The following is a 20,271-nucleotide window of genomic DNA, read 5'->3' on the forward strand; positions in this document are numbered from 1 at the left end:
TTCTCACTAATTGTTTATTCTTTCTAGCATATTTGTTTAATGACTAATTAATCATTAGGTCATAATGACCCATTATCTTTTGTCCCCTAATGCTTTATAAATCACATATAAAGAGACTATATAATTGAGATTAGGAGATGGACATTTTTGCAGTAACATTGAAGTTCTTATTACCTGAAAATTCAATGGTGTCGCCGTTATTTCTGTCTTTTCTTCCGTTATGGCCTAAAGGGTTGAGTCTATTACCCTTAATTAATTTATTTATATATGGCCCCACATAATCTAGGATTATAGTAAAGTACATATGAATAGTCCCCACTAATTAATCAAACTAATATAATTCAGAAATTTTGTTACTCAAGTCATAAATCACATATAAAAGTTTTGCAAGTCATAAATAACATATAAAGCTGAGATGAGTAGATAGGTAAAATTTATAAAACGATTAAGAGAGTCGTTACAAAGATTTAGAGACAAAACATATATTATGAATTAATTGATAACTAGAATATAATTTTCATGCTATAATTTTAACTCTAGAAATAGAACTTTTATTTTCTCACAATCTTATTACACAAGTTAGAATTCAATGTACCAACAAGAAATAAATAAACTATGTAGAAAGTAAATCCTAGACAACTCGGCCTCTCGTTTGTGCTTTCTGCCTCCTTTGCATCCTTCTTTTCAAAATATTTCAAAACTGTCTTCCAAAACAGTTTAAGGACTCTTTATAAGGATAATAAAAGTCCCAAACAAAAAAAAAAACAGTCTACAACAAGTTCTGTCAATTAAGTTCAAGAATCCACCTCGTCGCTGAAGGCTGAGAGGGAGTTGCTCACCCTCACTGCGCGAGACTGTACGCGGGCAACAATTTGTTGTGTCAAGATGTTGTTGCTAAGTTCAATTGAGTGGTCTTCATCTTCAACCATCTCCATAGGTAAGTCGACATGTACTAATGAACTTTAAAAAAAAAAACATAACATAATTTGTCACTTATTTGGACAACTCAAACTAAAATCTAAAAATATGACCCCTTTTATTTATGATGATTACGAAAAATCTATATTATATAAAACTAAAGACCATTTTTAATTAATACACATATTTAAGTCTTCTTTTATTTCAATACTTCACTAATAATCAAATTCAATTCTTTATCGAAAAAATTCTCTGAACCACTAAAGAGATACTATACGTATTACAAAATTACAATTCATTCGTTCCTTATATAATCAAAAACATTAGAAATAAAAAATTAAAATAAAAATTACAGTGTAAATATCTTAGAACTTTCAATTAAACTACTTCAATCTTTATCAATATGATGTTTGACAAGGATCAATGTAACAAATGACTAACATTTTATTGTATTGAAAGAACATTTCTCATGTTGTACAATAAGACATGCGATACTGACTTCTGGTATACAAACTATAAACATATTATGAATAATCATATAATAATAACAAAGTTTTAAGAGTTTTCGACTCTAGGAAGCCTAAACATATGGTTTAGTGGTCTTACTCGTGAGCCACGATATTTTTGGTATTGAATGCAACAAAATCAAATGCTTTGAGCCCCTAAAAAGTGGAGTACCACATGAAAGTCTGAATGGATCTATAAGTACCACCGTCAATAACCAAATTAATTACTCATCTAACTACACAATGCAAGTTATCAGAACAAATGCAATAAACTAGTCAGAAAAGTCAGATTTGACTTCATCATAATCATCCTCATCTGAATTAGTTAAATGGTCAAAGAAAGCATCAAGGTACCAAGAGCATTTGTCCTTCCATGAACTCCTGCTAGCATGAGCTCGCCATTTTTGGTCTGAAATCATTTCAGGGGATAGTCCCCATTCCAGCATCTCTTCTTCAGTATGGTGGACTGCTAAGCTGTATTCACCACCAAGCCCTAATTGTAGAACTCTAAATCCACAATTTCCTAAATTGTTTAGATACTCAAATTGCTCAACTGTCCACTTGAACCATTTCATCAGAAACACACGACTAGCTAGACCATGAGATATAATCACAAGATTCAAATCGTCATTAGGGTCATGATGGAGCCTGTTCATATCAATGTCCCTCCAAAGAGACTCAAGAAAACCTGCATTAAAAAAGTTTTCAACAAACACAATTGAGAACAATAATACAAAAGTCCATACACTTTACACTGAAAAATTGCACTCAATTGGAATATGCTCTTATATCTAACACCAATAAGCAAATTAATTATTCTCTTTATCTTGAGATGGAAGTGTGTTGGAGCAAGTTCTTAAAGTGTATTGAACAAGATGTTGCACTTTGTTTCTAGTAATAACTGAGAGCTCACATATTTATCACCAGAGTAGAAGGAATCTTTCTAGGTACATACAACTTATGGTAGCGTGTATGAATAAATGTGTAACATGACATGATGACGTTATGTTATTCCACACACCATGTCAGTAACAATCATTAACTTATCATATTTTATGTTGGGTGAAAGTATAAATTAGTAATAAGCTAGATGACCCCTAAATTGAACTAATTTATTTTAAGGCGATATCAACAAACATGGGTCTATTTCCGAACTTGGATTAGCAATTGGATTCAACTTGCTACTACAATATGCAAATTAAAACATTTTCACAGAACCAAATTAATGAAAAATGTATCTCAAACAGAACCCTATTGCAATAGAAAAGTGATTGAAGAAACATTAAATTCCTAAAAATTAATCTACTGCACTATTTTTTTCAACTGTATTTTCATTTACCATTAAAGAATGTAGATTTTAGGTACATTATATACACTTTGTGGTATTTTATTGATCTTTAAAAGGCTTCCAAAGCTGGAGGTACAACACTAGCTAGCTCAAAAATCTGTAAAGATGTCTAAGCCATTTACACCATTTTTACCAAACAAAAAAATGCTAAAGCAACTAAGGTCATCTTTTATCTCATCATCAGTACCCCTCTTGTAAGTGAAGGTAGTCACATTATGCGCAAGAGAACTACCAAAAATCAGAAAATAACATGATATACACAGTGCAGAAATGCAATATACACATGTCTAAGCATCATTTATATTGTAAAACATATGAGGACCGCAAAACAAAATAAGATCTGCATCTCCCTGCAGTTTCTTGTGCTTCTTGGAAAATGAGAAATGTAGAGAACTTGATCATTCAGCTATAATGATAATCATTATATACTGGGCTCAAATTACAAAACTTCTGGATCATTCTAATATTGCATGAAAAAGTGAATACTCTTCAATAAATAGTTTGAGAGGTGCATCCACAAAAGTGGATGAGTGGAGGGAGAATTTGAGTAATGCAGGAAGAGGAGAACATGTTCTACCTACAGTCTTCACTTTTTAAACTCCCCCAACCCTATCGAAAAGATAGAGAAACAAACAGTCTTTTTACCTTTCCTTTAATTGGCACATGAAATCCTACCAATAAATAGAAAAAATATCACTATATTTTGATGCTCCAAAAAGAGTCATGTGTGAGACACACAAGGACTACAAGGGAGAGAAGAAAGAGGCACACTTTGCGACTTTCCTCAATCACATTCATAAATATCAATTATTATTGCCATGAACACGCAATGTTCATAAGCACCAATAGATACATACAGCATTGAGATCATAGTGATGCACAAATATATTTGTTTCCATGAACACTCATGCATTCTTCAGCACCATTAAACGCATGATACCAATCTAGTACCCTTTTGTAAGTTATTGACATTACCACTATTCTTGAGACTTCAAGTTTCTCGCGTATGACACAATATGCTTCACAACAGGCAGAGTTTTATTCTGCAAAAGCAAGTCTAGAACAACTTTATACCATAATGAAATCACAAAAAAAGTATTATTTTAAATGAAGCCGGATTTTCTTATAAGTGAAGACTAATGTTTGCAAAGGCATATAAAGACGTAAACCATCCTGCTATCGAATTCTTAATTTAGAATGAGCATGAATTCTGAGTATACATCCTGGTCATAGGCAGGAAGGGCCAGATTATATATTGAGTTTTACATCTAAGGAAGGCAGGACACTTCTCATGGACAACAGTACTCCTGGTTAACAATGTCTAGTATCTTGGATGACATTAGCCATCTAATGGAGGCAATTTTTAAGGAATGGGTGTTCTTTCAATCACAAGAAGAAGTTTGAGATAAAATATATACACAAGTAAGACAAGGACAAGGTTATTTAGGCCGTAATAGATATTCTAGCAACCATTAACCACAATGATAATTGTGAATGCCGTACATGATGATGTTTTAGGTCTAAACTTAATGAAATTATTAGGGGGGCAAGGGGCCACCTGGTGCACAAAGCATCCCGCATTTACGCAGGGGTAGGGGAAGGAACGTACAGATTAATTTGTCTCCATAAGCCATCTCCTCCTTTCATGCTACATGGGTGGTGTCAGCTATAAGTGATGTATCACTTGAGCATCAGAAAACTTGTGATCATGAAAATGGATAGAATTGTGATCATGTTCCCATTATCACGAATATTCAAACATGGCATCTATACTTCAGTTTTTTCCATTATCTAATGTTCTAGAATGTATCATAGAACATTACCCAACAGGCCCATTAGTTGACTAAGATAGTCAATACTGAATCTTCCTATTTGAACTTGTCAAGATATTGTCAGGAAGTTGACCAAAACTGAGAAACATGTTAAGCAATTAGGAGGTGGTTAGTTGAAAAAAGGCTGGCAACATTTTCTACTAACGTAGGCATGTCAAAAATAAGTGATCCAACAATTTGAGATTATCATTACTCGTGCATGTTAGAAACAGACAACCCACTTACTTATTTCCTTGAAGTAATTTACATGCTTAATGACTAACTAATAGTTCGGCAAAAAATCTCATTTCTATCTTAACCCTAGCATGCCAAACACATGCTAACGCAGTCCAATTTGCTTAATTACATCAATTTTATAATTTTATTTGTTTGAAATGGCAACAACTTGTATTAGATCATAGCTATGAAAGCCACAATTATGAAGAGTATGAGCAAAATCTACTTCTCTATAGCGGCTCAAAAACTAGCAATAGAGACTTAATGTCTTTTCTACATACTCTTGTTTTATACCAAAAATGAAAAAGCAAAATACAACTTAGCTTTATCTTCTGGATTGGGTAGTTTTTTCCTTCAAAACATCTTAGATTCCTTAATGCATGAGCTGCTGTGGTTGCTTTTCATGCCCAACAAAACTAGCATTTCCTCCCACTTACTACTTCTGAATTTTCTGGCTAGGTACAGATTGGATTCAAAACAAAAAGAATTGCACCTGAACATATCGATCTACTTACTGTCTTAGACTATCGCAAAGAAAGTTCCACATAATATGCAGTAATTCTTAAATAGAGTCACTCCAAATTTAAATTTCTCTATTCGAGTTGAATTTCAATGAAGCAAATGATGATAATTCTTAAGCCAAACTTGATCTAATGTGTATTAGAAACCAAAATACAATTTTTTTCGTAACTATGAACATGACATCATACAATTACAATAAACAACTGGGATTATATTTTGTTTTCTGCCCTGACATTGGCATTAGTTAAAGATGATTCCATTAATACCTGGTCTCGTATTGTTAGTTGCTTCATTGTTTTTATCTATCTTTAGGGTCTTGTTTGAATATGTAGCAAGTTATCCATGCAAGCACAACTAAATATTTCTAACTGTCTACAGTAAATCCTTTTGTTTGACAACCTCTTCAAACTAAATCTAATTTGGTAAATAACTTGCCATGAAAAAATACAGAGATTAGGTAAAAGTACTTTTTACATTGAGTGTATATAAGTTAGACCGACTTCATCTTCTGAACAGAGTGTTGGATAGACCAACCATGTTGTATGGGGCGGAAGTGTTGGCCAGTTAAGAAATCTCTTGTCACAAGATGAAAGTCACAGAGATGAGAATATTGGGGTGGATGTGTAGACATACTATGAGAGACAAGATTAGGGAAAAGATATCGTGGTCAGGTAGGAGGGCCTCCATGATGGACCACATGAGGGATGCGAAATTGAGATGATTTGGACATGTTAAGAGAATAATTGTGGATGCCTAGTGAGGAGGTGTGAGCAGTTGGCATTGGCGGACGTCAGGAGAGGTATAGGCAGGCCGAGAAAGTATTGACAGAAAGTGATAAGACATGACATGATACAACTTGATTTTACTGAGGACATGATTGTAAATAAGAGAGTTTTGAGGTCATGAATTAGCATCGAATGTTAGTTGGTAGTTGAGAGTTGTATCTTTTCTCTGCTAAATAGGCTTGGTGGTCATACTTTGACCTTTCTTCTTATCAGTAGTATTAGAACTTTGTGCTCTTTTCATTTTGACTTTTACTAGTGTCTTTTTGTGGTCTGATTTTATCACAATATCTTGCTTTTGTTAGTGTTCTATCCCGTGTTTGTTAAGTAACACTCTTTCTGTTGTTATTGCTACCATATGTGTATCCCTTTTATTCAGATTGCTTGGCAAGCCTTAACTTAGTGGGGAAATGGCAAGCGTATGATAGTGATATATATTGGTGGAGAGAAGAGAGAAAATGATCTTACTGGAAACTCTGTCATAAACATCAGCTGCTGATTCTCCCTCAGGAAATCGATAAAAGAAGCGGCCAAATCTCTCGCGAGTCTCTTTGATGACTTTCATGCGGTCAGCCACTTGAAAATTACCAAAATCTTGTTCTCTAATTCGGCATTCTTCCCTGACGCCAAGAACTCTCCGTCTGGAAAAAGCCCTGCCTATCTCCCGTAGGGTGGAACGTGCTCTCACATATGGGGAAACGTAGAAGTAGACCTTCCAGTTATCCTCAGAACCATTATCAGAAACGATGTCAAAAATGCGAGAGCCAGCTTCCTTGGCTTGATCAATTCCCTTGGGAGTTAGAGGGATCCTATAATCGGGGGTGATGGTGTACATAGCGTCGTCTTTATTACCTTCGCTCTCGCCGTGACGAACCAAAATTATGCGCTTTGGTAGGCACTTGGGTACGGCTACGGGCTTGTGCTGATTTTGACTATGAAATTGGCAACAGTGGCAGTGATGTTGCTGCTCATCAGGAATTTGAGCATGGCCGTTGTCATCAACGGTACTATTTATCATTATTCTATAAATCAGGTGAGATCATGGGAATTCTGCAGCAAATAGGGTTTTGTCAATGGCGGATCGCTAAACTTCCATTTCTTTCCATACAGCCCTCTTTTTACATTTCAACTTTCACAACTCTGATGCCATCTCATTTTCATTTTCATTTTCATTTCCATTTCTTTTCTTCCCCACTAAATCACTAAAATATTCCATCTTCAATCCTCCTATTTATTAAATTATATATATATCCAAAAAAAATTGAAGGACAAGGATGAAATAATATATATATATATATATATATATATATACTAGATAATTTAAGGCTCGTGATACAGGTTCAATATACTTTCACATATTTTGTTAAAAGATTAAATAAATTCACAACTTAAAATATCATAATCTCCTCTCAGATATATTCTTATTCCCTCTCAGATAAATCATCCCCTCTCGGATACATAGATATCCTTTGTTGGATACATCCCTTCCAAGAAGTAATATATATCATTAGTAATTTATCATAAACCAAGGAATGTATTCGAGAGAAACAAAAAAATTGAGATTTTTTTAATCGAGGAAACTTCTACGATAAGATGTAATTAGTCTCTAAATATATGAGAAATATATACTTTATACTATTATTTTTTACAGTAAACAACTTCAACATATCACTTAATAATCTTTTTCAAACGTTCATACGACATAAATGCATCGTTTACAATCCGAATTGAGAAAGTTGAATTTCAAAAAATTATACGCAGCAAGGAAATAGAGAATTGTGTTAGGTTATGAGTTAAAACATTTGGCATTCGAGGAACATTTAAAATGTTGATATTTTGAAAAAGTTTATCAACGTTAGTATATTTTTGCAAGTGGTATCTATTTTCTATAATGTTATCATCTTCTTTTTGTAACATTTGCGTCATAAGCTTGCATCTGATAAAATATTAATCATTGATCAACCAATTCGTAAAGATCAATTTAAAATCTTTCAGATCTCTACTGCTTCAACTTAAGTGTAATGTATTTGTAGTTTGCTTTGTCTGTGAATTTTGTGATATATTTCATTATTGTATCTTCGATAATAGAAGTACTTCTATTTATTTTGATTTTAATACTGAAAGTATTTACTAAATAAACCAATCATGAAATCAAATTTATTTCTATATACAATAACAAATATCATAATGTTATATTCTAAAGAGATAATGCACAAGTAACCCCTCAACATATGCCCGAAATCTCAGAGACACACTTATACTATACTAAGGTCCTATTACCCCCTGAACTTATTTTACTAATAATTTTTTACCTCTTTTCGGCCTACGTGGCACTATCTTGTGGGCCCAACGCTGTTTGACTGTTTTTTTCAAGCTAGTGCCACGTAGGTCGAAAAGGGGTAGAAAATTACTTATAAAATAATTTCAGGGGGATAATAGGATCTTAGTATAGTATAAGTGTGTCTCTGGAATTTCGGGCATAGATTGAGAGGGTACTTGTGCATATTTCCTATTCTAAATATTGAAAGTATTTTTTAGGGAAAATGCACAAGTACCCCCCTCAACCTATGCTCGAAATCCCAGAGACACACTTATACTATACTAAGGTCCTATTACCCCCCTGAAATTATTTTATAAGTAATTTTCTACCCCTTTTGGGCCTACGTGGCACTAAATTGAAGAAAAAAAAGTTAACCAGCGTTGGGCCCACAAGATAGTGCCACATAGGCAAAAAAGAGGTAGAAAAGTATTAATAAAATAAGTTCAGGAGATGATAGGACCTTAGTATAGTATAAGTGTGTCTCTGAGATTCGGGAATAGGTTGAGGGGGTACTAGTGCATTATCCCTATTTTTTGAAATGTTGATTTCTGACCACAAAAATAAAAACAATCATGAAAATAATTTTATTTCTATATATGATAAAAATTGATATAATGTTATGTTCTAAATTACATTAATATTTTTTTGACATTACACTCTATATATCATGCCTTAAAGGAAAACTTTGAATTTTACCCCCACAAAATAACTAATATAGTTGTTTTTCTTTTTAAAGTTCTATTTATTTTTTAGTGTTTTTCTTCCTCTATATTTCTCAAGCCCTTTTCTATTGACATTTTCATTTTTTGTTTTTTTTCTTTATTTTTTAACTACTCATTTTTCTTTAGTTTGTATTTTAATTTTCCTTAGAATTTTAATTTTTTTTCTTGGCAAATTTTTCATGTTAAATAGTTTATCATATTTGATATTAAGAAAATATTCTAGATAGAAATGATTTTTTTTAATCTTTTGATGAATACATTATCAAATCATTAATTTCTTAATAGTCAAACATTGTTCGTTCTTTTAGTCACGTAATTTCAGATTTCTTCAAATTAATTAAAAAATATTGATACGTCATTTTAAAGATTATTTTAATAATCAAGGTACGAATTTAGTGGTCATATTATGTAACATAATACTAAAAATATGGTTATGCAATAATCCTTTAAAGTATTTTTAGGAACAAAATATTAATTATTCAAACACATTTTATTTTAAATTAGTTCAAAAAAAATTTCAAAAACATGTCAAAACAAGCTTAATTAGCGTTTATTATTGTTTGTAAAAAATTTAACTAATAGAAACTCTTCATTTTAACACAATTATAAAAATATCTTTATGGGCAAATTTCAAAAGTAAAGACATAGATGGATTCTTTTAGATTTTTATTTTTGTCATTAATTATACAATTATTATTTCGCCCTATATTTTTGGTTGAATGAAAGTTTCGCACCACAAAAGAAAAAGAAAAAAAATCCTATAGAAAATGTGATTGAAAATGTGAGTCCTTATAAATGTCACATCATTAGGATAAACATGACATTTAAGAAAATATATTTGGTTGTATTGTTATTATAAATCCATTACCATTTTTTGATGCCATAACAAAAAAATAAATATTCTAGAATATTTATGAAATGACAAATTTGCCCTTGGTCGTCCTCAACTTGGCTCTTCTATATTTCGCCCTATATTTTTGGTTTAATGAAAGTTTCACACTACAAAATAAAAAGAAAAAAAAATCTATAGAAAATGTGAGTCATATAAATGTCACATCATTATGATACACATGACATTTAAGAAAATATATTTGGCTGTATTGTCATTATAAATCCATTACCACTTTTTTGATGTCATAACATAAAAATAAATATTCTAGAATATTTATGAAATGATAAATTTGCCCTTGATCGTCCTCAACTTGGCTCTTCTATATAATAAAATACTAGATATCATGTGTCTGCGCCAGCGCAGGCCCAACGTATGTTAGTTTTTTTCCTTCCAATTTATGTGACAGAAATAAAATTTGAAAATGTAAACTAAATTTTTTATGTGTTTTCTAAAAACATTTTTTAAATTGTTAATTTATGGAGTACCTTTTATGTTATTTTCAAATAATATATGTTACTCCATCTGTTTTATTTTATATGATACAAGTGATTTTAGGAAAGTATAAGAAATCTTTTATATGTTTCTCACATATTTTTAGTTGTTATTTTACTGTGATTCATAGTACTTTTTAGTTCTTACGTTATTCTCAAACAATATATCCAACTTTTTTTGTTTCGATAAAATAAGGGGGTCAACCAAATTTCATTATATTTTTTAACTATGTTTTTTTAAAAATATCTTCAATGGTTACATTGCATTTTTAAGCTTCTTTTTATGTAATTTTCAAATATGTAACAAATTAGAAATTAAAACGAAGAATTAAAGTTTTCAAATCATTATATTTCTATATTAAAATGTTCAAATCTTAAAAACTCCACACATATGCACAAATTAATAGAAGAAAGCCAAACGATTTTTAAAAATAAATAATAATATATGAAATCTCATTTCAATAATAACACATATATATTTCATTTTTAATATATGACTCCCTCCTTTTTGATTTATATGAACTTATTTTTTATTTCATTTCAAACAGAAAATAAATTTTGAATTTTAATTTTTTTATATAGCATATTTAAGATCAAAAAATTAAAAAATATTTTAATACATAAAATTTAATATACATATAAATTTTAATTTTAATTTTGATTGGTTCCACTTGATATTATACTTGATATATAATTATTAAGAGTTAAGCGTAATCATTATTTATTAACTTTCATATAATAAATAGATATGACAATAACTCATAAAAAAATTGAAGAAATAACAAAAATAAGGTAATACTAATAATAATACCTAAAGATCTTTCTAGAACTATTTAATTTTCTTGTTATCATTCTTGGTAGATTTTTGCTTGCATGAGTTATATTTTTACCTTTGATTATCATTTACTTCATATATAGAAAGATGTTTCTAACATTATTTATTCTTGATAGATTTTTGTTAGAATGAAATTACATTTTTATTCTTGGTCATCTTTAATACAAATATATCATCCTGTTCATTTTTATTTGTAAAGTTACTTTTAACATCTTTTTTTTTTAATTTCAATCTAAAATATATTATTAATTTTATCATACTAAGTTATTTTAAAGTATATTAATTAGAGCCAAAATAAAGATTGAAATATAATTAAATCATGATATTTTTATATAAAAAATAGGTTTTTTTTTATAAGCATAAGAATAGAAAAATATTAAGAACTAAATTAAAGTAATAGTAAAATAGAGTAATAATAAAATAGATATCACAATAACTCATAAAAGAAATAAAAAGGTAATGAAGTAATAACAAAATAAGTTAATGATAATAACAATAACTTAAGATGTTTCTAGAACTATTTAATTTTTTTGTTATCATTCTTGGTAGATTTTTGTTAGCGTGAAATTACATTTTTACCCTTGATCATTATTCACTTCATATATAAAAGGGATAATGCACAAGTACCCCCTCAACCTATGTCCGAAATTTCAGAGACACACTTATACTATACGAATGTCCTATTACCCCCCTGAACTTATTTTATTAATAATTTTCTACCCTTTTTGGCTTACGTAACACTATCTTGTGGGCCCAATGCTAGTTGACTTTTTTTTCAAGCTAGTGCCACGTAGGTCAAAAAGTGGTAGAAAATTACTTATAAAATAAGTTCAGTGTGGTAATAGGACCTTAGTATATTATAAGTATGTCTCTGAGATTTCGGGCATAGGTTGAGGGGGTACTTGTGCATTTTCCCTATATAAAAAGATAATTCTAGAATTATTTATTATCTGTCTTCATAGATTTTTGTTAGCGTGAAATTACATTTTTGCCCTTGGTCATCCTCCCACTTCACTCTTCTATATAATAGAAACTAGATATGAAAGGGCCTGTTAACGAGCCCAATATTTCAATCTTAAATTTATTATTTCGTGATTAAATATAAAAATACATATCTATGTCGTGGACTTACTCCTATACAGTATTTTCTTGACTGTTCATCATGATTAACTATCTAAAACTCATTTAGTCATAACGATATCTTTCCTACCACAAATAATAACCTTGAATTCATAATTCAAATTCAAGGTAGAGCTAAGAGTTAAGTCTTGATAGTTCTATCGAATCCTTTTTAGAAAGTCTCTTTGAGTCTTTTGAGGAGTCTTCTTTAATTTCTAATAACTTGTTTCAAGACTTGAGTAAGTGAGTATGAGAATCATGGAGATTCTTCCTATCATGAATCATAACTCTTTAATTCATAATTCAAATTCAAATTCAAGAAATACATGAACTCCATATTGTTATTTAGACCCTCAACTCTAGTCGTTCATGCCCATAAATTTGGCATGAAATTCATAAGTTGAGTATCTTTGAGAGGAGTAGTATCTTCAAGGTCCAAGTCTTGAGTATTGAGTTCCTAATCATTTAGGGATTATATTCCTAATTATGGGGCTACTACATATTACCCACGGAGGTCCTTGAGTTGAGAAATTCATGCCTATACACTACAACAAATTCGATTATCAGGAACAAATAATTTCGTCATTTATAAACCATATTTCGTCACTAAAAATCTTGTGAGACGAAAAATAATTCGTCACTAAAAGTATACAAAGACGATTTAGTGCTTCTTCGCTGAAAATATTATATTAACTACAAAAAAAAATCGTTCCCATATCCTTAAACAGTTGTGACAAATTTATTTATCGTAAAAAGTACGTATATTTTTTTGTAGTTAATAGTATGTTTTGTCACTAAAAAGGTTATTACTACTAATAAAATTATATTGTCGCTAGCTATTTAACTTCAACCAGTGACAAAATCAATTGTCTCTATAGTAAAATATATTTCGTAGTTGAAGAAAATCTAATTTCTCTACTAATGACTATATTTTATATACAAAAAGTTATTATGTTCTTTAATGTATTAGGATAAATTTATCATTACAAAAAAAGTTTATTTTCCTATGATACAATATATATATAAATAATAAAATAATCATCAAAGAATATAGTGCATCAACATTAAGTGATATTTCTTCTCTCTTAACCAAATATCTTGATTTTGAGTTTTGGATATGAAAAAAAATCTTAATAGGGAGCGCTATATCCGAATAGACATTATTTTGACGCAAAGTATAATTAATCGATTTTTCATATGAATATTGCATAATTATTAAAATTACTATTAGGAATTTGCTATTTTTGTCATCTCTTTCTAAATAGTAGCCAACTTAAATTTATTTACTTCTATAACTAATGTATTGATTTCATGAGTTTCGATTCTTAACTTCTTATTTGAGACAAAAGAATAGTAATATTAAGTAAATAAAGTACATAATCTACTATAATTAAATAAATTTTAAATTGGTTAATTTTAAAATATAAAACATTTTATAATCAAAATATTCTTATTATCAATGTACGTAAATTGAACAGAAAAAATATTATTATTTCTCTTCAATATTTGATTCACAAAATTTAAAACTCTAACCAAAGAACTATTATTATAAATTTGGTAAGACTCTTAGTTTACTTTAATTTCATTTAGTTTATCTATCTATCTATTTTATTTATTATTTTTTATTTTAATGTTCCCTGATTAAAATATTTTTACTGTCATTTGATACATTTTAAATCATATTTATTTTAGTGCAAAAAGAAAAGGTGTTAATGAAACATAATAAAATAATAAGTACTCTTCTAAAAAATGGGTCCCACAATTTTAAATAGACACATAGTCATCATAATTACAATTTATATTATTCTCGAAAATGAGATTATTTACAAATTTGTCATTGGTCGTCCCTTACTTCACTCTTCTATATTGTAATAAAATAACTAGATCAGTGCAGTCCGTGCTATGCACGGGCCCAACAAATTGATTAAGAAATTTTTTTAATACATTTACTTGAGAAAAATTCTATTATTACGAGATAGTTGAAATAAATTATTTTTATACCAAAATTACAAGGAATGCAAAGTTATATTTACAAATATAGTACAAAATTGTCTCTTAGGTAGGGAGGAATGCCAATAGCCCTTTATTGTTTGTATGCTCAACCAATGTTTGTTCCTCGGAACAGAAGACATGTTGAACATGAGATGTACATGGTTAAAAATTAATAAAATTCTATTCCCTTGTCTTATTATTTTCTTTAATAAAGTCTCTTCTTTGTCACAGGAAAATGAAAAATCTATCTTGTATATGTAATTGATGTTGTCTACTTTTAAGAATCAGTGAATAGTACACACATCATTGTCCCCACTGCGAGAAAGAAGAAATGAATATAATTATTCTAATTATAGCATCAAAAAATATCTAGATTAATTTGCATGTGTTCAGGCCCAGGACCACTAACAAAATTTCTTGTTTCTTACGGTCAATGCAGTTTTCACATACTCGAAAAAATTAAAACAGACGATCAAACATTGGAGCCCCAATATTAAGCTCCCAATATACCTACAATGAAGTTTGCTTCAGCGGATACAACAAAATCATTGTTGAACAAGTGGTTTTGTCTATGTCTCAAATGTTTGATGCAACAATATAACTTGTTTAACAATGGTTATGTTGTCCACAAATTTGTAATTCAGCATATGGTCAGATTCAATGATTATTTTGCAAAGGAAAAAATTACTTGTTCACTAATTAAATATGAAGATTTTGTCTTGTGAAAAAAAATGTAGAAAGCAAATTAGGTAGTTCAACTATCTAATGCCAGGAATTTTTCAAGTAACTGATAGAATTTTGGGATATAAAATGAAACAACAATAATTTGATAAATATACAAATAGTTTTATAATATTATTTGTTATAAGTAAGCTTATAGCATTATTACTACAAAAATTATATAAAGCATTTTGATTAACTAAGCCATGAGCACACAAATATCAACAAAAACTGAAGTTTGTGTCCCATTGAAGAGAGGAGCAGAGATACGTTCCATTGCACAAGTAGAGGAGAAGATAATTTCACCAACTTATTTAAATCCTTGTAAGAAAAAATAGAAACTTACTTGATTATTAAGTACATGATCACCTACATCTCTTTATTAGTTCTGAACTTCTGCTTCTCACAATTGTAGAACATAATAACATGTATAAATTTCATATATTAGTAATAAGAATGAACACATATAGCAAGCATCATGCCGACCTTGTTATGAACACATACATACTCAGACATCATCCTCGTGCTTTCTTTCACGTAATAATAATTTTAATGTCAGTGGTGGAGACAGAATTTCAAAATATAACAAGTAAAAACTAGAATAGATTAAAGGGGTATATACATAAAAAATATTTTTATAATATATAAATAATGTAATTTCTACCGATGAACCACTTGAGGAAACACTGTCAAATGAAATATGTAATCAGAGAGAATTATTATTTTGTAGAAGCAATATTCATATTCTAGCATAGAGTTTGCTGATTTCTTGACTTGTATATTACCTCTAAAGTAATCAAATTAAATTTTATGAACACAATGCTTCTTATAGATAAGAAATTCCAAGGAATGTATTACTCCCATAAAAAAAGATGAATCAATATGTAAAGCATTATTCTTATAACAAAATATTTAAATTGGATGAATATAAATAGGCAATAGACACCCAAATCACTTGCACATATACTATCAATACATGTATTTGATTGGACACATGCATTTTGGCCCACACCAACAACTTCACCACTTGAATAACACAATGGCAAAAAATCTGTCTACATCGCACATGAAAATTCATTCAGCTCCTCCAGACTCTTCGGAAGATAAGGAGGCTAGCAACATATTCAGTGAAATCCAATCAGTGAGGTATAAGAAGGGTAGAATGTAAGCTAACCTTACCACTAACTCGTCAAACAAAAAATTGTGTCATATTCGTGGAAGTATGAGTCTTCACATCAAAGGGCATCTCTCGTGGCCTACACGGTATATCTATTGATGACTTCAAAATCATGTAAAACCAAATACAATGGCTATATCTCGATCCTATTCTAATGACCCTTACGAGATAATCTGTTACTATTAAGTTGAATGCAATTAGTTGCTATACTTGCTAATGATATCATTGAGATGATGTCATGTTGGTTGAGGATCAAATTCAAATAGTTAAGTATGGAGCACATGAATTCATACTTTAACCCTCATTATCAACTCAACTAATTAAAATAATAAAATCAAATTCAGAGAAGTAAAATAATTAGCTTCAAGTTGTAGAGCATCAAAGAAAACTATTCAGTTATTTTGGGTGTATTATCAAAAATCTTTTTGCATCAATTGCTCATTTGATGGATCTTTTCTAATATCACTTGAAAAATCTAGATTGGAGTATCTAAAATGTATCAAAAGTTTCAGGACAAATTTATACTCAAAGTTAGTGTTATTTTATCTCATCTGGGAGCAGGGATAAATTAGTCCTAGAAGTAACCCCAAGATAATTTTGTCCGCGAACAAAACAACACTCCAGGAGAAGAACAGTACATAAGACTTCAAACAGGGTTCCTTCCTCTCTTCGCTCTCCAAGTTTTGATCCAATCTACAGAGCGCTAATCATAAAATGTTTAAGACACTATTTATTAATTACTGAGTTTCCTATGAACATAAATCTTTTGATGATATTTTTAGAAAAAGGTCGAGCAGAAAATATATTTATAACCTTCAGCTCTGTGGGATTATTCGTGACAACAAACCATGCAGAGAAATCCAACTGAACAATGAAGGCTTCTTCTCAAGTTAGGTGAAGCTATGAACATTAAAATACAACAATGAGAATCTTCAAAATTCAAACGATAAAAATATGTAAACTAAATAGATCTACTCAAGAAGGCAGGAGCAAGAAGAAAATACCAGCTGATGAAGCTAGTGACAGTAAGAAATACCTTTTTAAAAGATTTTTTATAGTGCTAACTGGTACAATTAAACCACTGATACATAAATTTTTGTACCATCTCTTTTTCAATATAATTGAACTGATTTCCAAAGTTAAGTCCCTCCTTGTTTCTCTTTTACCTCTACAACGAAAAAAAGGCATATTATCCAAAAACATACATAATAATAATCCATTGAATAGACAATCAAACATATTTGAGTTGTCTGATCCCTTTGGAACTTGAGTGAAATGTAATATTTATTATTATTGAAATGCTAAAAAATATTGAAAAAATTAAGAATGATCAGAAAATGGTAGAAGACAAGAACATAATAAAAAGACAAAAATACGCTTACTTTTATTTTAAATAACAAAACCTAAATTTTGTACAACATTTCCTGCACAATGTATAATAACATTAAGTCGTGGTCGTCCTCTTCTTCATGCTTCTATATAATATATATATAAATAAAATTTAGGAATAAAATATTAACTATTCAAACACATTTTATATTAAATTATTTCAAATTTTTCTTTCAAAAACATGTCCAAACAAGCTTTATTAGCGTTTATTATTGTTTGTAAAAAGTTAATTAACCGAAATTCTTCATTTTAACACAATTATAAAAATATCTTTATGGGCGAATTTTAAAAGCAAAGACATGTATGGATTCTTTTAGATTTTCATTTTTGTCATTAATTATCTAATTATTATTTCTCCCTATATTTTTGATTTAATGAAAGTTTCACACTACAAAATAAAAAGAAAAAAAATCTATAGAAAATGTGATTGAAAATGTGAGTCCATATAAATGTCACATCATTAGGATACACATGACATTTAAGAAAATATATTTGGTTGTATTGTCATTTTAAATCCATTACCGCTTTTTTGATGCCATAACATAAAAATAAACATTCTAAAATATTTATGAAATGACAAATTTGGCCTTGGTCGTCCTCAACTTGGCTCTTCTCTTTTTCAATACCATTGAATTGGTTTACAAAGTTAAGTCCCTCCTTGTTTCTCTTTTATCTCTACAACGAAAAGAAGACATATTAGCCAAAAACATACATAACAATAATCCATTGATAACCAATCAAGCATATTTTAGTTGTCCGGTCCCTTTAGAACTTGAGTGAAATGTAATGATCGAGAAAATGATAGAAGACAAGAACATAATAAAAAGACAAAAATACGCTTACTTTTATTTTAAATAACAAAACCTAAAATTTTGTACAACATTTCCTGCACAATGTACAATAACATTAAGCTGTGGTCGTCCTCTTCTTGATGCTTCTATATAATTGAAATAAAATTTAGGAACAAAATATTAACTATTCAAACACATTTTATTTTAAATTAGTTCAAAATTTTCTTTCAAAAACATGTCAAAAAAGCTTAATTAGCGTTTATTATTGTTTATAAAAAGTTAATTAACGGAAACTCTTCATTTTAACACAATTATAAAAATATCTTTATGGGCGATTTTAAAAGTAAAGACATGTATGGATTCTTTTATATTTTTATTTTGTCATTAATTATACAATTATTATTTCTCCCTATATTTTTGGTTTAATGAAAGTTTCACACTACAAAATAAAAAATAAAAAATCTATAGAAAATGTGATTGAAAATGTGACTCCATATAAATGTCACATCACTAGGATACACATGACGTTTAAGAAAATATATTTGGTTGTATTGTCATTATAAATACATTACCACTTTTTTCATGCCATAACATAAAAATAAATATTCTAGAATATTTATGAAATGACAAATTTGCCCTTGGTTGTCCTCAACTTGGCTCTTCTATATAATGTAATTACTATAGATACTTCTATATTATTAAAATTAAATTTATATACCTTCATTATATTTTTAGTTTAAATGTATTTTTTTAAATCTAAATATGTCCCTTTTTGTTATATTTTGATATAATTTTTTTTGTAATTTTGATTAATGACCACGTCACAAGCTTAAAATCAAATTATTCATCCCCAATTTTAAATATCAATCTTTTTAGTGTACGAATCGTTATTTTTGTTTTGTTTGCTAAATTGGTACATTTTCTTTTCCGAAATCCTTCTATCATAGATCGTTACATTTTAGACCATTTATCATCCGACCTGTTTTACTAACACTCCATCTAAATTATTTGTAACACTTCAAAAATTCAACATTTGTTCTAGAGCCTAACATAAATGTCATAAGGTCTATTTTAACAATTATAAGTCATTTAGGAAGTCTAGAAACCAAAACGTCCAAGAACGTCAATGACGTCCGGAAACTAGTTCAAGGAGGTACTTGCATGCCTTAGCCTATTTGACTAGCTTTTAGGAGTCGGAAAATGATGAAAATTGGTGAAAAGGTGTCTAACATGTATTAGAGTTAGTTCATAGTCGAAACATCCGGGCACGACTCCCCAAGGACCAACCAAGGGCCCTTGAGGAGGACCCTTGCATTTTGGGGTCAAAGAACTGCCCAGAACCAGTGTGCACAGACGAGTGTCATTGACGGGGCGTATGTCACAACTGGCGTCAATGGTCACTTAGCCAAAATCTTAGAAGGGTCATTTTGCATAGTCTCTGACCAAAACAACGGACTAACATGACGGAGGGTCCTGTGGCCGTCGTCTCACAGACGGACCGTAGATTGAGGTCTCGTCTGTGAGGGGTCTATTTTTCTGCTCGTTTTCACTTAAGTTAATTAATTAATTGGCTTAGTTAGGAAGTTAATTACGGGTTAGGGGAGGTCTAATTAAGTTAGTTAACCACCTATATAAAGTTCTAACCTAATTAGACTAACTAAAACTCCCATAATTCCCAAATCCAAAACTCTCTTCCTTC

At 29.9% G+C, this 20,271-nt stretch overlaps 1 protein-coding gene across 1 annotated transcript; it reads right to left on the bottom strand.

The window, feature by feature from the left end:
• Positions 1 to 1,417: 1,417 nt before the first annotated feature.
• LOC107032362 (phosphoglycerate mutase-like protein AT74H) lies at positions 1,418 to 7,343 on the bottom strand. Its single transcript, XM_015233958.2, has 2 exons — positions 6,593 to 7,343; positions 1,418 to 2,112 (listed from the first exon to the last, which is right to left on the bottom strand). Exons 1-2 carry the CDS (start codon positions 7,140 to 7,142, stop codon positions 1,697 to 1,699), a joined length of 966 nt encoding a protein of 321 aa, XP_015089444.1. The 5' UTR covers positions 7,143 to 7,343; the 3' UTR covers positions 1,418 to 1,696.
• Positions 7,344 to 20,271: the final 12,928 nt, after the last annotated feature.

The sequence above is a fragment of the Solanum pennellii genome, chromosome 10 (genome assembly GCF_001406875.1).
Source record: "Solanum pennellii chromosome 10, SPENNV200".
Classification (NCBI taxonomy): domain Eukaryota; kingdom Viridiplantae; phylum Streptophyta; class Magnoliopsida; order Solanales; family Solanaceae; genus Solanum; species Solanum pennellii.